General features: G+C 37.8%; 1 protein-coding gene across 2 annotated transcripts; it reads right to left on the reverse strand.

Moving 5' to 3' along the window:
• Positions 1 to 243: 243 nt before the first annotated feature.
• On the reverse strand, positions 244 to 15,397 carry DEG8 (Trypsin family protein with PDZ domain-containing protein). Of its 2 annotated transcripts, none has more exons than XM_022049595.2 (13): positions 15,107 to 15,397; positions 14,553 to 14,669; positions 13,901 to 14,036; positions 13,685 to 13,783; positions 13,511 to 13,577; positions 13,137 to 13,212; positions 12,969 to 13,035; positions 2,944 to 3,161; positions 2,688 to 2,755; positions 2,471 to 2,550; positions 2,171 to 2,257; positions 1,956 to 2,063; positions 244 to 506 (listed from the first exon to the last, which is right to left on the reverse strand). In XM_022049595.2, the coding sequence occupies exons 1-13, from the start codon at positions 15,247 to 15,249 to the stop codon at positions 378 to 380; spliced, it is 1,395 nt and encodes a 464-aa protein (XP_021905287.1). In that variant the 5' UTR covers positions 15,250 to 15,397; the 3' UTR covers positions 244 to 377. The 2 variants fall into 2 exon arrangements, with proteins under 2 accessions (XP_021905287.1, XP_021905288.1); XM_022049596.2 differs by having other exon boundaries at positions 13,901 to 13,983; positions 14,542 to 14,669; positions 15,107 to 15,396.
• Between the last annotated feature and the right edge of the window lie 320 nt (positions 15,398 to 15,717).

Consider the following 15,717-nt stretch of genomic DNA (forward strand, 5'->3'; position numbering starts at 1 on the left):
ATATCCTTCTTAAAATAATTTAAAAAAAAAAAAAACAACATAACCTAAACTTGGATAAACAGTTAAATTTTCAGCAAAGCTGAAGAAAATTAAAGTAAATCATTCTAATTCTAATATTAGGTCAGTTTTTTCTCATCCTAAAATAATTTATATTATCTCCTAGTTGAAATGAGTATAAATTTGACAACACACGACATTTCTTTGTTTATCAGCTTCTTGCATGAATTTGATTCCTTTTATTAATTTAATTTCCAAATTTCCTGGTCATTTTAATTGATTTTTGAAATACACAGTACACCATATACAATTTTCTTATATATATATATATATATATATATAGCTACAAACAGTCCTCTAAACCAGAGGGGCAAATCCTGTCATAAACTCTTCTCTTCTAAGACTATTGGCAGTTCCACATTCTCACTACCTCTAAGAATCTTTAAGATTACCTTATCACCCACATTGTAGTCATCCAAAACTTTGTACAAATCTGCTTTGTTTTTAACCTGACAAACATGCAAAGAATTATGTAAGTAATAATGGCAACATTATTTTTCACGTCAGTTTAATTTATATATCAGCACAAAATTCTTCATTGCTCTTATGTGTGGCACGTATTGGCATGTATATATTGTTTCTTGCATAACAAAAAGAACACGAACTTAAGTTCGCCAAGCATCTAAAATTTATGGCATAGAACTCGCTATAAGTTTAGGTTTTTCATTGCCAAAAGAAAGGATGCCCTTACTCCACTTGAGAAGGATAAAGGAGCATCTCAGATCAAATAAAGTTTAATGACAGATTTCGCATCTAGGTAAAAATCACATCATGAATAATAATCAATAAATATAATTTTAAAAGAATTTGGCACAAGTTCTGTGCTATTATTCCTTTTAGAAAATAACATTCCTCCTATTTGTTCTTTCACAATGTTCTTGATTCGAGGGTAAAAATTGTTTGATCTCGAATAACATTGATTTTTTTGAGTTTTTAATTTGAGGAGAATTTCCAAGCAAAATTAAATTTTTGGCAGTGTTTTTTATTTGAGGGTAGATACACTTGATCTCAAAATAGGGTAGGTCTTGATGGAGAATTATCAGAAGAAACAGTCAAGGCCTTGATTTTTCTTTTTTTTGACTGTCTTCAGATGATTTTGAATAGAGAATCTCAATCATGGAAAAGGGTTAAGATTCTCGATGCCTTACAATGATGATAGAAATTCTCTGACTTATTGGAAGATTTGTTGTAGAATTGAAATTAAATTGCTTGAAGATTTAACCAGAATCTTCTGTATGCCGGAAAGCTTGAGAGAAAGATGTAGAGGATGAGACTGGCTCTCACTCTAGAGAGGAAGACTTGAAGAGGAAGAAAGTTGTTCTTGAAGGCTTTGAAGATGGTGAGGTTCACTCTTGATCTTGCTTTCAACAATTTTGGAGATGAGGAGGTTTGCTCTTGCTTTGAAGGCTTTAAAGAGGAAGAAGCATGCTCTCACTCTTGTTTAGAAGACTTTTTGCTATCTCTTTTTGTGAATTCTCCTTAACTGTTGATAGAAGACCTCTATTTATACAGGTGGCAAGGCAGCTAGGATTACCTAAAACCCTAAAGTGTATTTGGTGTTTACATGTGTTAACATTTCATAGGATCATAAATAAGACCATATTAATTAAAATAAGCTCATTTGAAATAGGTTAAGTCAATTAAATAATAATTTTGTCCAATTAATCAATTATTTCATTTGTTATTGACTAATTAAATAATAACTTTGGAGAAATTGTAAAATTTTAATGTCTACATAAAGGATAGATTTTCATGTAGAAAGCTAAGAGGAATTAGAGGCTTTGGGGCCCAAACCTCCCTATATAGTTTGCTATAGAAATAAAAAGGTGAAAGGACAATAACCAAATAAGAAGTGAATGCATGAAAGAAGGAAAAACTTGTATTCGGTGAGAACTCACCGGTTTATCATCAACAGAGGTAATGATATCCCCGAGTATGATATTACCAGCAAAACCTCTTGAAGTTGGAAGCAAACCAGCCTCGGCTGCAAGACTATTTCCAGGAACCTATAGCACATACAGCAACTATAAGTGAATTGTGATCACCATGTTAAAAATGTCTTGAATATTAGAGATTCCTATCAGAAATTGATGGCTAAATTCCACCAGAATACCTGAAGGACAAGAGCTCCGTTTCGAACGTTAAGTTGATTTGCCACAAGATCTGGAGCAATTTCGACATTCAAACCAGCTCGAACAACCTAACATGGATTGACCTCAAAATTAGAAACTTAAAAAGGTCTCCAAGATTTTATAACATCAGCCAACAGAACATAATCCAGTTTCCAACTATTAGCTAGTAAGATTTTGACCATTCATCCCGAAAAATTTATGATGTTCACCAAGAAAACAAACCTGAAATAGTCAAAAGGTTAAGAGATACAACCTGCAATGTTAATAAAAATAGGACTTACTTTTCCGAACTGGATCAAGTTTGGCACAATCTTGAGCACAGTTGAGGAAGGAATGGCAAAACCAACACCAGCAGATGTACCTACCAAGCCATGAAACAGAATAAGAACCCAAGGCAACAGGAAGTGGTCCTTATGATATATATTTCCAGTACAAAACTATTCATAATCAAATCATTCCATGAAATTGGTGCACTAAAGAATTGGAAGAAAAATTCACCAGTCTGAGTAAATATAGCCGTATTAATCCCAATTAAATTTCCTCTTGAATCGAGCAGAGGACCTCCACTGCATCAATTACATAAAACAGTAAAGCATCATAATCATTTTGGTGTCGACTGAGGCAAAGAAAATCTGCCCTAACTTTCAACAAACAACTGTAAGAACCAAGAAGACAAATAGAGCCCAAGGAGAAGCTCCAGGATGCAGGAGTTGAGGATTTAATTCTCATAAATCATAATATATCCTGAACCAACCTATTTCCAGGATTGATTGCTGCATCTGTTTGAATTCCACCACCAATTGTGACTCCAGTTTGACTAAAAATGTCTCGATTCAATCCACTAATAACCCCAACAGTGAGAGTGTGATCAAAACCAAATGGGTTTCCAATTGCTAAACATTGCTGTCCAACTCTTAGAGAAGATGATTGTGCAACACTAATTGGCCTCAAGAGATCTTCAGAGGCTTCTACCTAGCATGTCAAACTACAATAATCAGCTATACCAGAGAGCATATTAGAAAAAGAATCCGCAAACTTAAACCATTTATTAAACTGTTATGAACGCAGAAGAGTGGAAACAGTGCAAAGAACATGTGTATTTGACATGTCTTCTGCAATAATATTGACTTTGCTCTTTGGAGAGGCTGTCTGACTTCTATATTAAAGCAATGCTATGATGTCCAGAAATTTCAAATGTGGCAGCTGAGTCAATTTGAAAGACGACAAAGAAATCTATACAGATGCAATGCATATAGGGTGAATAGTTGCTATTGCCCACAGCCATCCCTTTTTTCAGATAATATGTTCAAGTCAGATGTTTAATTCTCTTGCCAAAATAAAGGAAACCAAAGTAACCCGAAGAAAATTTATGCGTAAAAATACTGGAGTTACCACAAATTCATGCAATCAATCATGGAAAGTCAATGTCAAGAGTAATGCGTTGTGCTTATTATAGAATAATATGATTTAATATATAAAAGTTTGTCAGAAGTCTTTAACATAACTGTCTGATTTGAAGTAAATGAAGAAGAAAAGAGGACGAAGAAAAGGAGTAGAAGAAGCAAAGACCGAAGTCTAGAAGAGAAATAGATAGTTAATTTTATTATTTTTTCTGATGTTCTTACAAGCAATGGAAGAGAGCCCTTTATAGGCCTTAAAGCAATAAAGCAAACAATATCAGCAGCCAGAATCACGCGACCATTATCCGCGCAACGGCAGCCGCGGGATGAGATGATAGCTGCGAAAATGAAGAGATAATTAGGGTTTAATAACTCTAACCCTAAATGTTACATAAAAGACTAATTTGCCCTTCTCTTTTTATTATTTCCTTTTTTACCATTAATAGCCTGACAATACCCTCCTCTAGCATGAACCTTGTCCTCAAGGTTGATTTGGAAAAGCTTTTTCCTCGAGAGCCCGTTCTGTAACAATTTCCTCTATGGTTATTACAGTTTTATTTGTGCAACATTATCCAGGGAAGTATCGGTCTCCACACTTGTAGCAAGTAGCCGTTGCTCTTCTAGGTTTCGTATCCCTTTGGAGTGGATGGTCATAATTTCTTGTTTCATATACTTCTGCAACTTTAGCTACTTTAATAGGATATGAAATTCGGGACAGTTCTATAACATATTGTTCTTGAAGTAAAGTTTGTTCAAATGCTTGATTAAGAGTTTGTGGTTTGAGGAATCTTAACATGGGTTGTAGTTGTGGTCTGAGACTACTGATAAAGCTGGATATGAAAAATCTTTTTGAAAGTGTTGAGTTTTCTGTATCCATAAGAGAACGTAAGTGTTCAAATTGTTCTTGGTAGTCAAAAACAGTACCTATTTGAGATAACTTAGTGAACTCCTCTATGAAATCCTTTCGTGATGATTCTCCAAACCTATGACAAAGTTCTTCCACAAAATACTAACAATCTACAACATCAATTTTGGCTTGTCACTCGCAGTACCACATATCGTCCACTTCTCCCAAATATATCGATGCAATCTCCATTTTATGCTCGTCAGGAGTGTTATGGATCATAAAATATTTTTTGCATCTTCAAACCCTCCCGTGGGGGTTTATTCCTTCAAAAATTAGAATTTCCACCTTAGGAAGCGAAAAAAATGGGCGGAATTGATTCTATGCATAAGATTCATTGGGCTGGTTCGAGTAGTAACCGGGCCGGTCTAGTTCAGATCGGGTCTGGTCAATTCAGTTCGGTTCGGTTTGGTTTGATTCTGTTCAGGTCGATTTTGTCTGCTTCTCCACCGGTCCGGTTCGGTCCACGGAACCAGACTTAAATGAGGGTCAAAACCCTTCTGCAGAACTGTGCACGCTACTCGGGGGGACAGCAAAAAGTTGGCCGCCGCTCGCGAAAGGAAGCAAACCTCCCTCTTCGCGTGCACCCGTTACCAGTTTTAGCTAGTCGTCCGTGGACATCCGAGCATCATTTGTGCCGATCGGAAAGGGAAACAGATCTCCCTTCTTGCGTGCATCCGTCGGCAGCTTCGGCAACTTCGGCCAGTCTTCTAACGGTGTCCCCATGGAACCATCCCATGATGGAACTCAGCTGTTGGCAGAATCCCCTCCTCATTTCATATACCTCTTCCATGAAGGAGGTAAGCTTTTGATCGATGTCCTTCATGGTGAGTTCGGGTATTTCAGGATTCTCTGGTTTGGCTACTATCGTGGTTTTTCCTTTCGAACGAGTGCGGGTTGTGACTCCAGCGAAGGATTCGGCCGGTTCCTGCTTTGATAGCACATTGTCAGAAGTCTTTGACATGACTGTCTGATTTGTAGTAAATGACAAATAAAAGAGGACGAAAAAAAGGAGAAGAAGAAAAGAAGACCGAAGTCGAGAAGAGAAATAGATAGTTAATTTTATTATTTTTTCTAAGGGACTAAGGCAAGGAGGCCCCCTCTCTCCATTGCTGTTTATATTAATAATAGAAGCTTTGGATGGGTTGTTGAACAAGGCAAAGGAGCTGCAATTCTTCAAGGGAGTGGGTGTGGGTAAAAGCGACTTGACTTTAGATGTTTCACATCTTTTTTTTTTGCAGATGACACTTTAATCTTCTGTCATCCAAATGTGAAGAATCTTCTTCACTTGAGATGTGTCCTTTTGTGTTTTCAGGGGGTTTCGGGTTTGACAGTAAATATACAAAAATCGGAGTTGGTTAAAGTGGGGGATGCTGGCAATGGGAGGCTGTTTGCGGCTGTGCTGGAGTGTCAAGAGGTATCACTACCAATCAAATATCTTGGTTTGCCTTTGGGTGCAAAATACAAAATCAGCACTTCTTGGGATCCAGTAGTGGATATGTATGAGAGAAGATTAGCTACTTGAAAGAGGAAATTTTTGTCCAAATGAGTTAGACTTACATTAATTAAAAGTACCATGGCCAATTTACCTATCTATTATTTGTCCACTATAACGATTGAGTACTTTGGGGAAACGATGAGGAGAATCATAAATTTCATTTAGTAAAGTGGGAGGACATAAAAAACCTCTCAAATACGGTGGGTTGGGTATCAGGTCTATTGTTGAATTAAATGTGGCTTCGCAAGGTACTTGGCTGTGGATATTTCTTGATGAGGAAAACAGGCTGTGAAGGAAGATCATGAGGTTGCGTTGGGTTGAATTGATATGGGATAACAGTGGAGGGGCAAGGATTGGGAGAGCACATGGCATGAGTTTATGGAGGAGAATTATGATGCAGTCGCCTCTGCTTCTGGATAATCTGCAGTGGAAGCTTGGCAGGGGTAAAAAAATTAGATTTTGGAAGTATGTGTGGATTAAAAAGGAATGTTTAATGAGGAGATTTCCCAGAATTTTTGAAACTTCTAAGGCACAAAATATGATGATGCAGGATGCTTACAGAAACAACAATGGCAGTGTTGAATGGTTGATTAATGTCACAAGAAACCTGCAGGATTGGGAAATCAGAGAATTTGAGAATCTGTTACTTCTTCTGGCTACACAGCAGATGCCCTCTGGGGAGGATAAGGTGCGGTGAAAACTGGAAAAAAGTGGAAACTAGACTGTACAATCTTATTACAAGCACTTAACTGGAAGGGACAATGCTTTGAACTTTAATTTTCCCAATGAGACAGATTTGGAAAGCAAAAGTACCTCCAAGAGTTGCTTTTTTTGCATGGGAAGCAAGTAGGGAATGTATTTTGACAATTGATAAATTAAAAACAAGAGGGCTGATCATTCCCACCCGGTGCCATATGTGCAAGCAGAGTGAGGAATGTTGTAATCATGTCTTGATGTGGTGTCCAGTGGCTTTTAGTCAATGGAATGTTATTTACAGCCTTATGGATATTTGTTGGGTGATGTCTGGGTCTATTAGAGAGGAATTGTGGGCTTGGGAGAGGATGCATTAGACAGCAATTTGGAAAAATTAATTCCACTGACCATTTTTTGAGTTATTTGGAAAGAGATGAATTATAAAGCTTTTGAGGGTAAAGAAACTGATTTGTATAGATTGAGGGATAAATGGATGCATTATTTTGAGTTATTATTGTTAAGTCATGAAATTATCAGTGAGGTGGATTTTGGGATTATCTTTAACTCGCTAACTACATTGTAAAGATTTGTAAATGGGCGGTACCCTCGGTTTTTAGTACTATATTATAATATGGTCTCAATCAGAACAAGAATAGATTTAAAGACATTTCTCTTACGGTGAAAAATCAACCACAATTTTATTGCTGAAAATTCTTCTTGTCAGTACTGTAAAGATACAAGCTTTAAATAAAAAAGAATACATAATTGCTTATCTAATACAATAAACTGTAAATAACTATTAGAAACTATCTAATCACATCTTCTTCATAAACTGCTCTGGTAATTGTTTAATCATTCCTGGTGGTTCTTGAAGTATCGAGGGTTGGGTATCTTGGGTTCTTGTGATCTGCGTACTGTATCATTACTCTCCCCAGGAAGAGGAACCTTGTCCTCAAGGTTCATATCAGGAGATTGTTTGTGCAAGGGAGTGGTTATCTCGCAAGTAGCATCTTCGAGTGGTAGATGACGCCATTTGACAAGACTTTCTTCCACAAACTTAGAACCATGCTTAATCTATCGGTGATCAAGAATAGATTCTGGTTGTAGGAGTGGAGCATCGTCTTCTGTAATAGGAGGCAAGATATTTGTAGTAGAAGTGATAGTACCAAGCTTTCCGCGAAGCATCGAAACGTGAAAAATTGGATGGATGCGGGACGTAGCAGGCAATTGGAGCTTATAAGCCACTGGTCCAATTCGTTGAATGATCTGGAAAAGTCCATAAAAGCGACAAGCGAATTTGTGAAAAGTTCGCTTGAAGACGGAGTGCTGGCGATAAGGTTGCAATTTAAGGAAAACCTAATCACCCTCCTAAAACCCGACGTCATGCCGCTTGGAATTGGTCATTTGCTACATGCGATGGTTGGCATTCTGCAAATTAATTTTAAGTTTCTGTATCAAGGCATCTCGGTTAGTCAATTGAGTATCAACTTCATTCACAATGGAACCACCCGTATGATAAAGGGGAATAGAAGGTGATGGTCGTCTATAGAGTGTTTGAAATGGAGACATTTTAATAGATGAATGGTATGTAGTATTGTACCAGAATTTGGCCCAAGGTAATATAGAAGCCCAACTGCAAGGTTGTCGGTGGCAAAGACATCGAATATATTGTTCCAAACTTCTGTTAGTGACTTCGGTTTGACCATCTGTCCTTAGGTGATATGCTTAACTCATCTTGAACTTGGTACTAGACAGTTTAAAGAATTCTTGCCAAAAGTTACTAAGAAATATGGGATCACGATCACTAACAATTGACCGAGGCATGCCTTGTAATTTGACTATTGTGTTGATAAAAAGTTATGCAACAATCTTGTCAGTATATGGATGACTCAAAGTTGCAAAGTGCACGGATTTAGCGAGGCGGTCGACTAAAACAAAAATAACACTTTTACCATGAGAAGTAGGTAAACATTCAATGAAATCCATAGAAATATCTTCCAAACTTGATCGGGAATTGATAATGGTTGAAGTAGTACGAACGAAGTAAGGGCATCTGCCTTAGATTTCTGACAAACATCACAAGAAAAAACATACTCATGAATGGTCTTATGCATGGACGGCCAATAAAACTGTCGAGCAAGAGGTTTGAATGTGTGTTGAATACCCGAATGCCCTCCCATAGGTGAATCATGGAATTCTTGTAATAGTTGATTAATGATGTCAGTTCGAGGAGGAATTACTATCCGATTTTTGAAAAAAATCAATCCGTCTTTCTTTGCATATGGTTGATCAGGATTTTCCATAGCCAATTTGTCACCAAAGACTGGTGGATGTCGTCCCATAGTTATGTATACAGAATGGATAGAACATGAAGTGTAGGACCATCATCTCTTCTGGATAAAGCATCTGCAGTAGAATTCTCTTTTTCTAGTTTGTAGATAATCTCATAATCATAACCAAATAGTTTTGTAAGTCATTTCTGTTGTTCATGAGTTGTGATATGTTACTCAAGCAGATATTTTAAACTTATATGGTCCGTCTGTATATAAAATTTGTGACCAATGAGGTATGGCCTCCACATCTTAATTGCAACAATAACTGCCAACATTTCTTTTGTATAGTTAGACCAAGCTTGTTTGGAAATGCCTAAAGTTCTGCTCACGTATGCAGTTGGCTAATTATTTTGAGAAAGAACAGCCCCAATACCATCACTAGAAGCATCAGTCTAAATCACAAAAGGAATTTGAAAGTTAGGTAGTGTCAGAGTGGGAGTTGATGATAGAGCTTGTTTGAGCTTATTGAAAGCTTGTTTGGCTTCGTCAGACCATCCAAATTAGCCTTTCTTTAAGAGATTGGTCAAATGTCAAGCTATGATTCCATAATTGGGAACGAACTTTCTGTAATAACCAGTGAGTCCAAGAAATCCCCTAAGTTCCGTGATAGTAGTTGGATGGGGCTAAGACTCCATTGCCTGAATTTTTTGTTGATCTACTTTTACGCCTTGCGGTGTAATAATATGTCCCAGACACTAATTCTTGGTCACCAAATATACATTTCTTCAACTTGACAAAGAATTGATGTTGCTTGAGAATATTAAATGTCTGCTCAACATGTTCAAGATGCAAAACCCAACTGCTACTATAGATTAAGATATCATCAAAAATACCAACACTAACTTACGTAGATAGTAACAGAAAATGGAGTTCATGATAGCTTGAAAGGTGGATGGAGCATTGCATAGCCCAAATGGCATTACTAGGTACTCATAATGCCCATTATGTGTTCGAACTGTCGTTTTGTGAATATCTGCATGATGAATTCGTATTTGATGATAACCTGCAGTTAAATCTAATTTAGTAAAGAACTGAGCTCCGTGTAATTCATCAAGCATGTCATCTACAGTTGGTATAGGAAATATGTCTTTCACAGTTGCAAAATTAAGAGCACGGTAGTCAGTACAAAATCTCCACGTTCCATCTTTCTTGCGTACCAATAATACTGGTGATGAAAAAGGACTAATACTGGGTCTAGTTAAACCAGAATCCAACATCATGTTAACCTGTCTTTCAATTTCTGTTTTTTGAAAATGAGCATACTGGTAAGATTTGACGTTGATTGGTTCAGTACCTTCCCAAAGAACAATCTGGTGCTCAACTTCTCTAATAGGCAGCAACCTTTCTGGATCCTGAAAAATGTCAGAAAATTTGGAAACCAAATTCCGTAATTCTGGCTTCATGGTAGATAACTTAGATTCTGCATGGGTAGCCACACAAATAGCAAACAAAGAGTGTTTCTGATTCCATTCCTTGCTGACTTCTTTTAAAGAGGCTGATCGGGGAAGAGGTGGAGTGATACCCTGAAGGAGCCGTATCTGTCCTTCCCATCTAAATTTCATCGTCATACTTTGTCAGTCACAAGCAACTGTGCCTAATTCGGACAACCACTGTACTCCTAAAACCAAATCTAACCCAATCAATAGTAGTGCATAAAAAGTGAGGGAGAATTTGATACCTTGCATTTTCACCGGAACCCATTCAAATCTTCCCCAATAACTCATGGGTTGTCCACTGGCAACTCGTACTGAAAAAGGATTCGGTTGGAATGACAAGGGGGTGAAGCTGATTGGCGAGTCACTCACTGATGAAATTGTGAGCCGACCCACTATCTACAAGGACCACTATCTTCTGGTTGTTAATGGAAGCGACAATCTTCATGCTCCGACCGGTCAACCAACCTAAAAAAGCATGAAGGGAAATTTCTGGTTCCTCAGCCACGGTCATTTCTTCTTCTTCCTCTTCTCCTTCGAGTAGCAGCAATTGGGGGTTGCTACACCGGTGGCCGACCACAAACTTTTCGTCACAGTTGAAGCATAAACTTTGGGCTCGCAATGCTACATCTCCTCCCAAGACAACCGTTTGGTCGATTGTGGCACTGGAGCACCTGGAGACGAAGACACGATTGTTAGGGTTTGTGTCTGTGGAGTTTAGTCATCCAGTTCGAGTAGACCACCTCAGTCAGTCTAATTGATCTTCTCTCATCTGGGCCAGACTGATGACCTCCTTTAGAGTCTTGAGTCGAAACAAACAGATCTCATCAACAATCTCGGGCTTGAGCCCACCCATAAACGAGTCAACTAAAGCTTTCTAAGTCCAGCCTCAAACCCTGTTGCCCAAACGCTCAAAATCCATTTGGAATTCTCGAAGTGGGCTAGTCTACCTTAATTTGGATAGGGCTTCATCAGCATCTTCACACTCAATTGGCCCAAAACAAGCCCAAAAGTTCATTTGTAGACCTGGTCCAGTCCAATTCTCCTCCTTCCCTGCACGCCTTCTTCATCCACTGCCACTAGAGATTTGCCTCCCCTGCCAGATGAAAAGCCGTCAACAGCACCTTGTTTGCTTCCAAGGTATCCTGCAAATCAATGAATTGCTCAGCCCGACTTACCCATTCAGTGGGATCTGTATTGTCGTAGATCGGAAAGTTGAGGCATCCCAATCGCAAACTAAACTAGGGTCGGTTTCCTACAGTACGCTCCGTGCCACGATCTCCGGCCTGACATGTCAGACCTTACCGACCGACCGTGTTGCTGTTTGAGCCTTCCTTGTTGAGACTCAAAGTTTTTATCAATCGTCGAAGGGTTTCTTCCATCGCGTGGAGTTTGTCCGCCACACCAATTTCCGTTCGGCTGAGGTGATCCTACAGACCCCCTACACTTGCTTCCAATTATTCAATTCTTTCTTTATTAGTTGACATACCTGCTATGATACCAATTAATATGGTCCCAATCAGAACAAGAATAGATTCAAAGACATTTCTCTTAGGGTGAGAAATCAACCACAATTTTATTGCTGAAAATTATTCTTGCCAGTACCTTAGACATACAAGCCTTAAATAGAAAAGAAAACATAACTGCTTATCTAATACAATAAATTGTAAATAACTACTAAAAACTATCTAATCACATCTTCTTCAGAAACTACTCTGGTAACTGTTTAATCATTCCTGGTGGTTCTTGAATTATCGAGGGTTTGGCATCTTAGGTCTCTGTGATATGCGTACTGTATCATATTAATATATGTATTCACACTTTTTATTTCAAAAAAAAAAAGATTACGAGGCTGAATATGTGGCTCGACAGACAGTTGCACCCCTGGACAGAATCAATGGCGGCTGCTGGACAGAGGCTCGGCTTGAGGGACGCACTAGATCGCTGGTGCACATCTGGGGGTTTGCTGCTGGGTGGCAGATGCACGGCTAGAGGCAGAGGCACAGCTGGAGGTGAGCGGTTGGGTGGCAGGTGCAGTTGGAGGCTGACGCGCTAGGTGAGGCGCCTTGACTTGCTGGTGCGTGCAGTTGTAGGTGGAAGTGTCTGGGTGAGGCGCGTTGCCTTGCTGGTGCGCACAACTAAAGGTGGCAGCAACTAGGTTTGCTGGCAAGCAGAGGTTGTAGTGGTGGCCAGTTACGAAGGCTAACCCCGTATAAGGTTTTTGTGTTTTTTCTTATTTCAGCAATAAAACTCAAAGGGTTGTGGAGCAAGAGTATTTTTCCTAAAACTCTGCCACCATGTCAAGAATACTGTGTTATGTTTATTATTGAATAATATGGCCCTGTATAAATAAGTTTTCTAGAGTAAGAAAAGAAACTGATAATTGATTACACAGAACATATTTACCAGAATACCTTTTGACTTAATTCTCCTAAATTAATTACATATAGAGTACATTCTTTAAAAGTTACTTATGCAGATGACAAGCATTCAAAAAAACTTCAGAAAGAAGACATACCTTCAAGACAGCAAGGTCCTTAGCACGGTCAGCCCCAATCAGCTTGCCCTCAAAATTCTTCTGCACCCTTTGAGAGAGAGAAAGAGAGAAAGAGAGATAGATAGATGAGTATACAAATGAGATTGTTCGATTTTTACCAGTAAAATTACTGGAAACTGAAAGACTCACCCTTCTGTTGCCAGAATGTTAACTCGTGCAACAACTTGACCAAGACTAGGATTTCTTGAGAGTGAATTGCCTATCACTAGAAATTGTAAAGCAAATGGAAAAGTTGAAACTTATGATGTATTAAAGAAAGGACGGCACCTTGCAATCCACAAGGAAGAATAAGAATAAGATGCAGGTTATGACAGTTCATGAGTTAAAGCAAAGATGATATTTTGAAGCAGGTATCAGTTATGGACACAATCACGTAACAGAAAGACTAATGTCTAACCATCTTAGCAGAGCAGACAATTGCAAGAGAAACCTGTCTACTGTATTTGAACACCATATAATCTTCAAAACTGTTATGTAATTATATGTTATCCTCTAGTTCTTACCATGATAATTTGTTACAATGTGTCCCTGTTCATCCCAGACCACTCCAGAACCATTTCCTTCGGGAATCTGCAAATTTTATACAAACTTTATATATCACAACTGTAAGTAAGCTTTTTTATGTTTACTGATATCAGAGAATTAACTGAAATATTTTCCTGTGAGAGATAAAATACCTCAACCATGCCAGTTACTTTAAGCTGGGGTCGCAATGTTACATCAAATATATTGACAACAGAGTATGTATTCTTCTCAAACAGTTCAACAATTCTTTCCTGCCAACTATACTCATATTAGCTAAGATACAGCAGGAATCATCCAAGCATAAACTCGTAACTGCACTAATGATATTTAAAAGAAGGAAAAAATTAAATAACATAGTAAAAACGAACCTCAGTAGGGAATAGAGCCCCAGAAGGGAAAATGGGAGGTGTTACATCTTCAACTGTGACACTTGGATCACCCAATGCTTGGGCTGCATGCCAAAAATTCATCGCATACTCGGACATCAACAGAAGTATACGAATCCTGTTTTCATAATTGAGTACTACAAGTATGATAACATACTGACCCAAGTAGAAATCTTGATACTTTATCCAGAGAACAAATGAAGATAATGTCAAATAAGGCATTATATTCATTGGACATAGAAAATTAACTAAACTTGTGTCCGCCCAAAGAAAAATTTAAATATAATATAAAACTTGAAACGAGTAACAAATGAGGAAGTAGCCAACCACACGAGAACTTCCACAAATTATGTTTTACCTTCATAACTTTCAGATAACAATGACTGTTCAGGCTAAAGCTAGTCGCCAATGCATACTTGCATCTTCACCACCAAGAAAATTTTAAGACAAGATATTTACACACTTTTGACTAAATTCAATCACGACCACTTCTGAGAAGAAACCCCACGAAATGAATGGAAGATGCAATTCATTAGAAATTAAAGGCACAACCAAATCAGACAAACCAAAGCTTAGGACAAACAAGAAATTTATGGAAGAGAAGAAAGGCCAAATGTGCGGACCTGGTAAGTACCTCGAAGGGTAATAAGAGAAATGCAGGGCAAGACTTGTTAACAACATCCGCCTTGTGGTCAAAGGAATGCTTTTGAGTATCAAATCACCCAAGTTGGAAGACTGATCTTGACCAGCCCTAATATTTTGTATGACAGGGACAAAGTTAACATTCTTCAAAACGGCAAATCAAAACCAACGTTTAAAAGAAAAAAGAAGAAACAACTTAAATTAGCATCAATGACAAACATATAACAGACCCAACGTGCTGCTTACAACCCAAAACATGGACAATCGAAGTTAAGCAAATGCAGGTATACAATGAATATATATATATATATATATATATATATATAACTTGACATTATATAAAAAGAAAATCAACCTGTAACATTTTAGATGCTTAAAGGTGAAAGCTTGCTGTTACCAGAAAGACCCAATAACATCAATACATTTAAAAAAGAAAAGAAAAGAAATGTACGAGAGTGAGATGAAATTAGAAGAGTAGACTCAGAAAGTAAAGAAAATAATTACTCCAGTACACCGATAAAAGAACAAAATCGAACTGCTAAAAACCTTAGAGTTGAAATGGACTGGGAAGAAACGACGTCGCGCAGAGAAATGTTTGAAGAGACAGAGGACAAGAGCTCCCGTCTGCTAAGGAGTAAGCTATTTCCACGAGAATTGAGGGAGGAAGAATGGCATGCAAGAACTTGCATTTCGATTATTTGTCTTTAGGAAAAAAAAAAAGATGGAAATATCAAAAAGGGTCTTTTTCAAATAAGAACAGAAAAGCCCTGATAAATCATATGGCTTGAAGATATGACTCTAGAGCGGAAGAGGAAGACAGTACAGGCAGCTGGGAAAGAGAGGATAAATAATAAACTTAAGATTTTGTATAAAAAAGAAAAACAAAGGCCCAGGCCCAAGAACCTTCTTTTTCTTTTTTTTTTTTTTTTTTCTCTTCCAGTAGGAGATTATGAATAAAGGAAATTGTTACTTGTTAAATATTTAAATTTATTCATTTATTATTAACACATGACAACGAGATTCACAATGCTGCTTTTTTGTAATGGATGAATTTAAAAAATTAAATTTTATATATATATATATATATATATATATATATATACATAGTGTCGTCTTCCTCCACCACCACCAAAAAAGAGAAGTTGAGGAGTAAGGAG

The sequence above is a fragment of the Carica papaya genome, chromosome 1 (genome assembly GCF_054855325.1).
Source record: "Carica papaya isolate Zhongbai chromosome 1, ASM5485532v1, whole genome shotgun sequence".
Taxonomy (NCBI): Eukaryota; Viridiplantae; Streptophyta; class Magnoliopsida; order Brassicales; family Caricaceae; genus Carica; species Carica papaya.

What these genes read in the sequence shown, in the direction of transcription:
- DEG8 (XM_022049595.2), bottom strand. Translation starts at nt 15,249, where the DNA reads ATGCAAGTTCTTGCATGCCATTCTTCCTCCCTCAATTCTCGTGGAAAT. An exon ending in AGGACCTTGCTGTCTTGAAG is followed by an intron (nt 3,162 to 12,968) that starts GTATGTCTTCTT and finishes TTGACATGCTAG; the next exon opens with GTAGAAGCCTCTGAAGATCT. An exon ending in ACTTGATCCAGTTCGGAAAA is followed by an intron (nt 2,258 to 2,470) that starts GTAAGTCCTATT and finishes AATCCATGTTAG; the next exon opens with GTTGTTCGAGCTGGTTTGAA.